This window comes from Ambystoma mexicanum, chromosome 3q (genome assembly GCF_040938575.1).
Source record: "Ambystoma mexicanum isolate Mex_15411 chromosome 3q, UKY_AmexF1_1, whole genome shotgun sequence".
Classification (NCBI taxonomy): Eukaryota; Metazoa; Chordata; class Amphibia; order Caudata; family Ambystomatidae; genus Ambystoma; species Ambystoma mexicanum.
Window position 1 is genome coordinate 687,342,350 of NC_090926.1, and position 12,793 is coordinate 687,355,142.

At 44.8% G+C, this 12,793-nt stretch overlaps 1 protein-coding gene across 1 annotated transcript in view; it reads left to right on the forward strand.

Annotated features, from left to right (window-relative positions):
* The window catches only part of LOC138448004 (probable cation-transporting ATPase 13A5), a 512,982-nt gene that overhangs the window by 56,492 nt on the left and 443,697 nt on the right, over window positions 1-12,793 (forward strand). The window contains exons 4-5 of the mRNA XM_069604536.1: window positions 7,451-7,521; window positions 12,334-12,414. Of these exons, the coding sequence (XP_069460637.1) occupies window positions 7,451-7,521; window positions 12,334-12,414 (152 nt within the window). The remainder of the gene's footprint in view (window positions 1-7,450; window positions 7,522-12,333; window positions 12,415-12,793) is intronic.

The following is a 12,793-nucleotide window of genomic DNA, read 5'->3' on the forward strand; positions in this document are numbered from 1 at the left end:
GGAGTGGCGGGAAAAGATATCCCAGCCGAGAAGGAAGAAGATGCCCTGCACGATTCCGAGACTATAAAATGGGTGACTAGGCTCGAAACAGCTGGGTCCAGAATACGTCACCCGATGTTGCCCATGTTTGGTATGTTAGCATGTTTGCAATGTTTAAGACTGTCAGCATTATGCTGATTACTTTGAAGAATGGATGAAAAGGGAGGAATGTGATGTGGTCATGTGGCATGATGGCAACGTTCTGCCATTGCGCATAGTTAGGAATAAAAGGGAAGGTCCCGCACGACAGGCAGTGCACGCCGGGAGTCCGATACGGGAAGACCTGAGTCTGTGTGTTCCTTTCAGGGACGGGTGGGACAAGGCCTGCATGAGGGGTGCCGGGGCCAATGAAGATCATGACACCATTGTTAGATTTCGTACATGCAGCTTGTGCTTCTCTTCGTTGGGTTTCGCTATAAGGGGATAAGGGCAGTCTGCCCCCAACAGGGAATATTTCGCATTTCACAACTCAAAGAATCTGTGTGAAAAATGTTTGCGAATCCACGGATGTGGCGGAACAGTGGAGATGGGCAAAGGGAATCGAAATCGGAGAGAGTTTGTGTCCACGGCGAGCGGAATCTAGCAATTTTTCCCACCACTGTTGGGGAGCATGTGATGTATGAGGGTGGTTGAACGTGAGTCCGTTACTTGCAGAATCCCATCCAAGAGGTGACCTTTGCACCAATTGGTGTGTGCATGGATCACAAGATGCAAAGGTTTCTAGTAATAAAAAAAAAAAACGCACAGCTAGACCATGCAAAAGGGAAGTTATAGGGAGGGTGCCGGGTCAGAAGTGTCCCATTGCAGCAAGTAGCTGGGGGTACATTGTATTAGAAAGGCTGCCAGGACTTTTGCTTGCTTGCTCGTTTTGGAACATTATACACTCCATGGGAGGCACCCATGTGCTTCCCAATGATGGCAACCAAAAGCACATGCTGGCAAATGCATTCTCCGGAGCATTAGTAGTATTCTTCTCACACGGCTGGGATCATCCACCACCCAACAGTAAAACGCAGCCGGGTTTTCAACATTCTAACCGCATAGGGAGATAATCTCCACTGAACTGCATTACATGCAGTTTTCATTATGCATGCGATTCGTTGTGGCTATCCTGAGAACCAAACAGGATTTTACTATTAGTGGGTTGTGCGAGTACAGCCCTCGGTTTATTGACCTCTCCAGGCAGTTTGCGTGTGATAGGAATGATCTGCATGCAACATGGCAGCAGAAAATGCCCGTAAAATAGCTCAGTGGGTTGAGCGCCCATTGAAGAATGGCTCAGGTTGAAATTCGAGTCTCTGTGGTCAATAAAATGAGTACTACAATGTTCGGGAATAAGTACGCATTTAAAAGAGGTCTGTGCCCACGTTCTTTCTTTTGTTTGTTTTATTGATTTATCGAGCGCACCTCACCTTGGGGTATCTGGGGTTTCTGGGCGCATTACAGTAAGCACTAATGGTTGACGTTACATACAGATATGCATAGCAGGAGAGCAACGATACAGTGTCCTCGTTTACAGCGTGAAAAACATTTGTAGATGCATAGCAAAGTCCTGGCATGAACGGAGCATAATCTGCCTGGTGGAAACAAGTGCATTACAGAGCAAGCCACTTTTCTGTGTTTATCCTGAAGCTTTAAAAGGTTTGGTCAGTTTGCAGATGAATGGGGAGGGCATTCCAGTATTGGGCAGCCTGAACAGGGAAGCTGTTGCCACCAGCCCTTTTCAGATTAAATCTGGGAACTGTGATACAAAAGGAATGGGCAGACCTGGTGGGCAGTGATGAGTTTGTTTTTGTTCTGTTATCTCTTAGGTACTGTGGCGCAGCATTGTTAAGGCATTTATGAGTGATAGACACTATTTAAAAAAGAATCTTATCCTGGATGGAAAGCCATTTGTACTTTTTTTCTGGTCTCGGAGATATGTTCTCTGCTTGAGATTCTCAATGCAGTTCTGAGAGCATTGTTTTGTAGTATTTGAAGTTTGTTTGTAATTTGTTTGCTGGGTCCTGCATAGAGGGCATTACAATAATCGAGTTTGGACAAACTAAGGCTCTCGATAGTGTGATGCAACTCTCTGTGGATAGGTATGGCTTGCAGGCATGAATTAACTTACAGGTGTATGTAGTTGCCGAGGCAGTCACATTGACTTGTTTGGACAAGTTCAAGGTAGAATCCACGTAGAAACCTAGTGTTTTAGTCTCTTTGGCGACTTTGATAACAATGCCATCAATGTTAAAGGATGAGTATTGGACGTCCAATTTGTTGAGGATGGTTGGGGCTCCTAGAATCAGAATCTCTGTCTTATCATTCAGGCAGAGGCTGTGGATTGCCATCCATGCCTGAATGATGAGGTACATTTTGTTCACTAAGGCAAGGTCAGTGTCATAGTTGCCCGAGAGAGGTATGAGTATCTGGGTGTCATCTGCGTAGTTGGTGTAGATGACACCGAAATGTTCAAAGTTGTCAAACAAAGGTTTTGTAAATACATGATACATGGTCGGTGAGACGCAGGAGCCTTGCAGAACTCCACATGTAGTAGGGGACGGGTCAGCAGCAGCTGACGGAGAGAAGACTCTCATTGATTTGTTACTGAGAAAGGATTTGATCCACTCTGATGCTTCTTGGGAAAAGTTGGCCACAGAAGATAAGTGTTCACAGAGGATTTTGTGATCCACCAAATCAAAGGCAGCCGAGAGGTCTAGAAAGAGCAGTAGGGCACATTGCTGTTTATCTTTCAGTTGGTCTATTTGCATTTTCAGATCTAAAAGGGCAGTTTCAGTACCATGAAGTGGTCTGAAACCAGACTGCCTTAGTCCTAGGAGATTATTAATCTCTAAGTATCGCTAGATTTGGAGATATGCAGCTTTATCTATAATTTTAAGTAAAAATGGGACCGTCGTGATAGGCCTGTAATTGGTTGGGATGGCCGGGTCCAATGTTGATTTCTTTAGCAATGGCAGAATCCACACATCCTTCAGGTTTGTAGGAACATTACCTGTACGGAATGTGGCATTTATTAGTTTGGTAATAAATGGGACAAGGTCTTTGGCGGCATCTTTGATTATTTGGGGCGGGCATAAATCGCCTTGGCATCTTAAAGTTTTAGGCGATGTTATAATCTTTTCGACCTCAGAGGTGGTAACTTGAGCGAATTTGAATTCTTATGGTGGATTAAGGGAGAGTTTTAAAAAAAAAAAAAATGGTGGGTCTCTATTTTGGAAAGGTTAAGCCTTTTGGCTGCTATTTTATTTTGGAGAGTGACAATTTTGTTAGACAGGGCATTTTGAATGATCGTACACCATGCTTTGTCTTTTAAACAAGAATCATCCGGGAGTGTTGGTGATTCCATTTGCCTCAGAATTGGGAAAAGTTCCCTTGTATTGGAATTTGCTTTGTGAATCCTTTCGTTGTAGGTTTCACGTTTGGTTCTGAGTATTTCTGTTTTGTATTTGGTGGATATTTCATTTGCGTTGTCTTTGTTTTTTTGGATGGCAGGTTTTTCCATATCCCTTCCATTTTTCTTTTTTCTGTCTTTAGAGCTTTTAGCGGAGGGGCAAACCATGTGTTAAGGTGGGCTTTGGGTTTACTTTTCTGTAACTTAAGTGGGGCAAGGAGGTCTAAGGCTTGAGTCATCGTTTTGTTATATAAATCGACAAGTTCCGCTGGGTCTGGGGAATTAGAAGAGTTCAAGGTGGGGAGTAAGAGGGGTAAGAGCTTGTCGATTGTGATGTTTCGTTTATTCCTGGTCATGAGGGGTGGCGCTCTCAAGTTAGGCTTGTTAGCGATATGTTTGGCCAGAATAGTGAAGGAAACTAGATAGTGGTCAGTCCAAGTTTGAGGTTCAATGGCTGTGATTGAGGTTTCACAATTGAGATTAGCAACCCAATCTAATATTCTGCCTTTCTCGTGAGTTGGTTGGTCGACTCTTTTCGTAAGGCCTAGCTCAGTAAGAGCATCAGCGTGTACCTTTGCTGATTGGTCATTGGGGTTCTGGTAGCCCAAGTTGAAATCGCCTAAGAATAATATTTGTGGTGTAGGTTTGGTGTTGACTGAGATTAGAGTGGTGAGGTCTTCCTCAAAGGACCCAATGGGACCGGCACTTCTGTCGATTAGGTGGATGCTTAATGTACTTACTTGGAAGTGGATAATTTGACTGTCAGTAGTTTGCAAGACTTAACAATGGGGGTAGTGGCTACTCTAAGTGCTAGGCTCGACTTAGCGATAATGGCAATGCCTCCTCCTTTAGTTGTTGCTCTATCAGCTCTTACAATAGTGTATGCATCAGGAATGGCTAGTAGGAGCGATGGTCCTGCTCTGGCATGGAGCCAAGTCTCAGATATAGCTAGAAAGTCTAGATCTCCCATATTAATAATGTCCGCTTTATCTGTAGCATGAGCGATCATGGATCTGGTGTTTATTAGAGTGCCTTTTGGACAGGGATGGGGTAGTGCTGTCCTTCTTAGGGTTGCTATTAGGTCATTTACTCTTATTAGAGCTGGCCCTCTTAGGGTTACTGTTGGGTCTTATGGGGTGAATAGTATTAGCTGTTGAGAGAGTTGGCTGTGAGGATAGGATAGGTTTCTCCCCAGCTGTAATCTGTGGGGATGACCGTTTAGTAAGTCTAGTACCTAATCTTTCGTTTCTGAGTTTGCCCGGAAAAGGCTGGTACGTTGTAGGTTTAGTTGCAAATAGGTTAATCCATTGGCTAGGAGTGGGATGATCTAAGACATTGGTCGACATAGTAAAGTTGGTATCATGGCTTCCGGGACCTTGATTTAAATCTGGAAGAAATGGGGTAGGTCTAATATATGAGTCAGGTAGGCTGTACTTCACAGGTGGAAGGAATTCGGTGGGTTGGATCTCCCATAGCATGGATGAGGTCATATTTAGTATTAGGTGCGTAGGCTCTGGCATAGAGTGGTCGGTTATTAGAGCCTAGAGGAAACTGACTGAGGATAAGAGCCAAAGCTTAGCTGTAAGGGAGTTAGTGGCAAACATACTATGTGGGATACTGAAAACACAGTACAGCTTCTGTGGATCGGTGTAGAACACTGATCGTATGGTAGGCTGGATGTGTTTCAGGATAGACGTTTAGGTTTACAGTAGGCTAGATGTGGCAGTATGCGAGGCGCTAGTGGCATGGTGGACTACGAGTGGCACGTTAAAATCACAGTGCACTTAGTCTAGAACAGTGCAACTTACAGGTGTCATAAGGGTTTGGTTCAAAACAGTGCAGCAGTTTTCGTGCAATGAGTTTAAAATGGGAGTACCTTTTTCTCTATGGGAAAATGAATGGGAGTAGGCCGAAAACAGCTTTTGTTTCTTCATAACTTTTGAACCGTTTAATTCATTTTCCCCAAAATGTCTAGTTTGGTGGAATCAGGCATTTATTTGTTTTGGAAAATGTCATCTACATCCGTCCAGCAAGTCTAAAGTCGTTAGTAAAAGATTTTTGGGGAAAGTACATGCAAATTGGTTTTATCTTAACATGTAGGCGGTCAACCGACCCTGAAATTAAGATCCAAAGGAAGCGAGGACAACAGGTGTGCCAAACAGTTCCTGTTTCTGAGTAAGAAAGGGATCCACACGATCTGTCTGAAGTACAAGGCAACAGGGGTGTCCAGCAGTGCCTGTCCCTGGAACCCACCTAGACCACGAGCATGCACCACTGAGGGTACAGCCTCCTATTCTGACAGAGAGCCCCACCAGGGTTTGGGAAGGACATTTGGCTGGAAAGGACCTGAAGAGTAGCTGGAGATATGGTGCGCCCAGCAGTACTCTCAGCCCAGAACATACCTATTAGAGAGAAATTAATTTCTGACATGCAGAGATGAGGCCTCAATATGTTAAGAGTCACCCATGTCTGAGGGCCTATTGTCCAAATGGCCCAGGGAATACCATGGAAGGAAAGACCAGATTTACCATAGAAAGCTATCCCCGGTCATAGAGCGCAATACTACTTACCTGCATACGCTGGAGAGGAGGCGCATGTGAACCTGCCTCCAGTGGAGTCAAACAAAACAGGAAGTCTCTGTGAGTTTGAGCTGCTTTTGCACCCTTGTTAGGAGAACACAAGTGAAGAGCCAAACATTTTAAGGGGGCTTGAGAATCGACTATTCCCCGGTGAGGACGCACCTCATAGAGTGAGGTGTACGATGCGAAAGAGGGACAAGGAGATAATGCTTGTATATTGACAAATCAAAATAAGAGTTTAATTGTTGTACACCAAATCCATGTTATGACAGTAACACTTAAAGCTGGATTTCTGCTTTCCCTAAGTGGGCTGCAATGGCTAAGCTTGCAGGTAACAGCCATATGCATTAAAGGTAAGAGCATAGGCATTTCTGGGGGTTCCAGGTAATTGCTGATTCAGCACAAATATCTCTGACACAAATCTCAGCTCTACAAATACACACAGCATTAATGGCGACAAGCACTTGACATGCATATTGCATGATATAGGCATGCTCATAGTTTGCAAATTCCTGCACAACCGCTTCACAGTCCTAGGACACGCTGAATTTACTATTCACGCTCGACTCCTAGAATTGCATTGTGCCATTTCTGTACATCTGAAAATTACGATAGAGCGCAATATTGGATGTTAAAAATTATTGCTGCCGGAATTTGTGCCAAAGAAAAGTTATAACTGGTCCACATACGCATTACATCACTGCCGCCGGTCACACTAGATATTGTTCTTAAGCTTTTCCTCCTGGCACCACGAGTCTAGCAAAGCAAGAGAGCACCTGAGCAAAATGGCATCTAGAATAAAGATGATCTCGAGAACGACTTTAGACTTTGTGTTGGCTTATATCTGGGGAGGTCGTGGTATATGGAGCTGTCCAGTCCAAACAAGACTCAACCTTGGCGTAGGCAAATGCTGGACATCATCCACAGGGTGGGAATCAAAAAGTTGCCGATGGTGCCAACAGAATGCCATCCATAGTGCTGTCACTCCCAGACCTTTCACATGGTGTTTGGGATCAATACCCTGTATGGAAATGGGAAACACTGGGGTGAAGGATCTTCCTTGCTTTATGAAATTTGGACGCAGGATAACTGAATTACATTTTGGTTGACCTTTAGGTAGCTACAGGACTATCCAGTGGTTTGTGGTTGAATATCAGCTAGTCTCTTTAGTGACATGCCAATTAACATGAGTATAATCAGTTTCATTCATGGTGGTCTGACTTCCCCAACAGCCTCTGGCACTGATTATACATCCTGCTCACTGGGAAAATAACTCTAACGTCCCATTTACAGGCCCAGGAACACTACAAAATCCACAAATTGCTGATGCCGTGGACGCCAGTGTGCAAATAATAAGGTCTCTTGCTTACACTTAAAGGATCAATTGATGACAGCACAGTACACTCTATAATTGAGCTTATGTGGTTTGTTTCTGCAGGTTCGATTCATTCAGGTACAAAAAATTCGATATATTTGGAGCCCCTTTGAGAAACAGTTCATAAAGTTTGGGTATGTATAATGTACTGAGTTCAAACATCTTATTGTAAAACAAACAACGCATCTCCCTTCCGTTTCGAGCTAATAGTGCATGCTTTGGGTATGCTCAGAAAAGGAGATGTTGGGGTGCATGCCAGGAGATGTCCTTTGGTGTACATGCTCGGGGGATGAATATTGGCATATATATATATAAACATATATATATATATATATATATTCATGAGGTGACTATTGCTGTGCATGCTCGGGATATGGCCACTGGAGTGACACAGCCCTCTCTAACTTTCACCTTTCGATCTCCAATACTCTCGACATCCTTGCCCCTTTCATGAGGGTCCGACTAAACACTGACACAATGCTGACTTGGCTGACTATAAACGCAAATGCAGGGCAGCGGAACGCATGGGGATCTTCAGGTGCACCCTCTGACAAGCTGGCCTGCCACCTTCTGCAAAGGCAATATAGACTCTGCATCCGGTCCAAGAAAATAGTCCATATTAAAGTCCGTGCCATCCAACAACACGGGCAAACTTTTCAAAGTTTGTAAGGAACTGGCCAACCCTATTGCAGCCTCATCCTCTATTGCACCCACCCAGGCCCTTTGCAGGGCCTTGGCTGCACACATCACCGCCAAAACACTAGACATCCTGCCCTCTCACTCCTCCTCACCCACTCGTGCACCATCATCTCCTGGCCCCCTCGACCCCCGGCCGCCTCCACCATGCCGCCTCTTCTCTCCCTCTCACACCTGAGGAGGGTTCTAGACAAGTCTGGCCTATGAAAGCCTCCTCCCAACAGGTGACCCTTACCCCTCCAAAACCATCAAGGACAACATAGACTCTCTAGCTCCAGCCTTGGCAGACCTCTGCAAACTCTCCTTTGCAACTGGAGATTTCCCCACTGCTCTCATGCATTCTCTTGCGCACCCTCTGCTCAAAACACCCTCTGCCAACCCTTCCATTTCGGCAAACTATCAACCGTTCTCCATCACTAATTTCTTGGGCAAACTCCTGGAGAAGATGGCTATCTCTCATATTACCCTCCACACTGAATCTGTTGGTTGTCTACATGACCATTAGTCTGGCGTTAGAGTATCCAGAGGCACGGAAACTGCTCTTCCGAACACCCATGAAGACCTGCTCTCACAACTTGATTCTAACTCTCCCTCTGTCCTCATTGTTCTTGACCTCTCCTCTCCTTTTGATATGTTAAACGACAACTTCCTGACCTCCCGTCGCCATGACACCCTGGTCATCACAGATCAGGCCCTGGCGTGGCTAGCGTCCTTTCTCTCTTACCGTCCTTCCCAGGTGGAACTTGGGTCCTTTCTCTCCACTATCACTCTCTCTACTTGTGTTGTCCTCCAGGGATCTAATCTATCCCCCTGGTGTTTCAATGTCTACATGACCCCTTTGGCCCACAAGATCTCTGCCTTCACTCCAACTTTCAGTGTTATGCGGATGACACACAGCTCAGACTACACTCTGCCTCTTCCTCCTCCTTCTCGCTCATTCCTGACTGTCTGTCCGCAATTCATTCCTGGTGTGCTGCTAATGATCTCTGCCTTAATGCCAGTAAGACAGAAATCATCCTCATTGGGACCCCTGCTCCCGCTTTACCACTTTCACTCTGGCCAGCCACCCTTGGTCCTGCACACATCAGTGAGGCAAAAAATCTAGGGGTCAACTTCAACACTACTCTCTCCCTCTTTTCTCACATCTCAGACATGTCTAAAAAGTCCCACTAACCGCTACACCTCCTCAGAGTTATTCTACCTTTTCTCACCTTGCCCCAGAGGCTCACCGTCTCCAGAGCCCTTGTCCTCTCCAGACTGGAATACTGTAACAGTCTCTTTCTCAATCTTCCTACTTCTACTCTCTGACCTCTTCAACTTATCCAGAACAGATCCTTGCCCTCAAGCCCAGGAATCTGCATCTCTCTGACGCTGAAATCCCTCCACTGGCTCCCTGTGGCTGCAAGGATCAAGTTCAAGTCCCTCTGCATAGTCCACAGGGCTGTCTGGGGGCGTGGCCCTTACTATCCACAACGCTCTCTTCCTAAAGTCCCTCTGCTCGGCCTCCACCAACTCTCTGCGTGTGAGCTGTTTTTCCAAACAGAGATTTGGGGGTAGAACCTTATCCTCTGCAGGTGCCTCCCTCTAGAACAGCCTCCTTGCCTCTCTTCGTCTTGAGACGGACCTCCTTAAGTTCCAGAAACTCCTCAAGACCTTCCTCCTCTCTTCCTCCTTCTCTCTCTGTCTCCCTTGCTAACCTCCTTTTTATTCTCTCCTGCTCCCCTCCTTCTTTCTCTTCACCAACCTGTTCAGTTCGCTGACTGGTCGCATGGTGCACCTCCAGAGCCTCACATGTTCCAGGCTCCTCGCCAGTCTTGCACTTCCCTCCGGGTCTCTGCACTCTGCTTGGCACTACTGCACTCAGAATACGTTCCATGTGAGGGGCAATCACACTGCACTTAACCCAGGCCCCTGCTGGACTAGATGCACTTGTCCCCCTCCCCCTTCCTCGCAAGTCCTGTCTGCACACTTGCATGACCTTGCATGTACTAGGCCTAGCAAGTTTGTTTGTCCTGTCCCACATCTGTCTCCCCTCCCTAGCTTGGTTCTGCCTGAAATACTCATGCATAGGCGCATTAGATGACCAACCACCAATCAATCTTAAATGTTGCCTGGCCTAGTACGGTAGTTTATTGTTCTGTGTGTCCTTTTCCCTCTCCCTCCCTCATTCTCTCCCCACCCTTTGGCACACACACTAGTAGAAATGTCTCTGGCCTTGTATGCTAGTCATTGTTGTTAGATCATTCAGAATCTTCAAGGCCTAAGAATGACAACTGTATTTCCTTGTTCCCTTCCCGCCTTGAAGCACTTTGAAGCACTTTGAAGCACTTTACAAATAAACAATTACAATTACAAAGCGCGTAAGGTGGCCATTGAAGTGCATGCACACAAGAAGGCTTTTGTTGTGCATGCTGAGAAGATGGGGTAAAGTTCTCATGCTCAGAGAATATCTGTAGACGTGAATGCTCAGGAGATGGGATATGGAGTTGTCCAAACAAGAGCCAAGGATGACAATGCTAGGCAACATCTATACGGCAAAATCCAGGTACCGACATAATCTTGTCTCTAGTGCCAGCAACCACCGACTCTTTACTTTTCATTACGAGGGAATTGGTGTGAATGCCCAGGAGATGGGCATTGATGTGCATGCCCAGGAGATGGCCAATGCTGTGCCTGCACGCCATATAGCCTTTTGTGTGCATGCTCAGGAGGTCATTGTGACGATGGCCATTGGTGCACATCGTCAGGAGCTGATCATCAGTGTGACTGCATGGCAGCTAGCCTTTAGAGTGCATGCACAAGAGCTGGCCTTTGGCATGAAAGCTCAAGTGATTGCCTCAGATGTTCATTCAGAGTAGATGGCTATCAGTGTGCATGGTCAATAAATGGCCAACAGTGTGCACGATCAAGAGACTGGCTTTGGTGTTCATGACCATTGGCGGGTAAATCCGGGAGACTGCCATTTATATAATAGATCACTTTGAGGGTTTGCTTATTACAACTGCTGAACAATTATGGCTTACTTTGTATAACACGTCTCTTAACAAAAATAGAATTGCAATTGTAAATTATTTAATAACACTTGATTTAGAGACATATAGTACTGAAGATTCAAAGAATGTGTGAAACAATGTCAATAATACTGACAGATTGTTTAGTAAAAATATGTTAGCCACGTTGTCATTCCACCGGGCTTGTGAAAATCGAGTACAGTTCAGCATATCAATTGTTCTTTCTCTACCTTTGCTATATCTATTTTTTCTATTTTTTCTTTAATTAATCAAATAGTGATCATGGTGATGTTTTCCTAAATTGTATGTGATGTGCATTTTTTTTACTATATATCATGCCTATTCGTGATATATGAATTGTTTTATTTTTAATGTTATGAATGAAATTCTGATATATTTTTGTATTTGATAAACTAGAAATATTGAAAAGTTGTATTCCAACTATATCAATAAAAAAAAAAAAAAAAAAAAAAGATGGCCTTTGGGGTGCAGGCACTGGAGCTGGCCTTTAAGGGTGCATGTTCAGGAGATGTCCATTGGTGTGCATGATCACTAGATATACATTGGGGTGCATACTTGGGGGCAAAGCCACTGATGAGGGTGGCCGAAGCATGCCTAAGTTTTCAGGCATTGCTTAAGGTGTGATATAATCTGATTCACAGAAAATGTAACTGGTGGGGATAGAGTTTAGACATGGGCGGCACAAACTACTGTAGAGCACTAGGATGGCTCCTTGTTCTTGAACCAGTGACTCAAAGGAAGGCCACGTATCCCCATTTAGTAGCAGCCGCCTATTTAGTGATAGGATTATGTGATGAATACTTGTGAAGTCAGTGAATATAATAGTGCACTCATGGCAAGGTTTCCATCATGTGTAACCTGCATGCACGACCCAGACTCTGAGTATTCATATGCCTGGCTATGCCTTCTTAGGGGCATTGCCTGGCATGGGGATGATACATCAGATGTTCAGCCATGCTGGCATAGATTCCCACCAGGCTTCAGTGGTAGGAGACCAGTTCCTGTGCTTACTTTAGATCGCAGTCTTTGGTTTTATAGGGAGTAAGGTAGATCAGTGAGTTAAGCGGATACATGTGTGCGACTTTGACAGGTTCGAATCACACTGTCGATAAATTTATGCTATGGGTAACCAGAGCAATTGTTAAAGTGTGAGGAATCTGGCATGAATTGTTATTAACAAATATTTTGCAAATCTTCCTTCCTGTGTTCCGATCTTAGAGCGCTGGAGGACAGGTATTCCTGTGCTGACATTCACTCACGTTTTGGATCTGGGTTAACAAGTGAAGAACAAGAAATTAGGTATGACCAGAGCAGAAACATTTGCAAATGAAGTGTAATATTTTTCAGAAACCTGTGTAAAAATCGATTTTTCATCATCACCTTAGATTCAGCGGTTTTAGGTACACAAATATAATGAAGAAGTTCATTTTTTAATTTATTTTGCTCATAGTATATGTATGTTTTATCAATCGAGTTTATGAAGCAAAAACCAAGCTGGGAAGCTGCAGAGAAGTTTAAGATGGGGGTGCCGTCAGATCTGTATTGGTTACTTGCTCCAGAGACAGGTTGCATGGCAGGAAAAGGCCCGTTTTCTTTTTTTCCTTTTGCAGTTTTTTTGTTTTCAGTCTAGCGATGTGGAGCATTCTGGTGGTGCACAGATCTTCAGAGATGGTGTGTT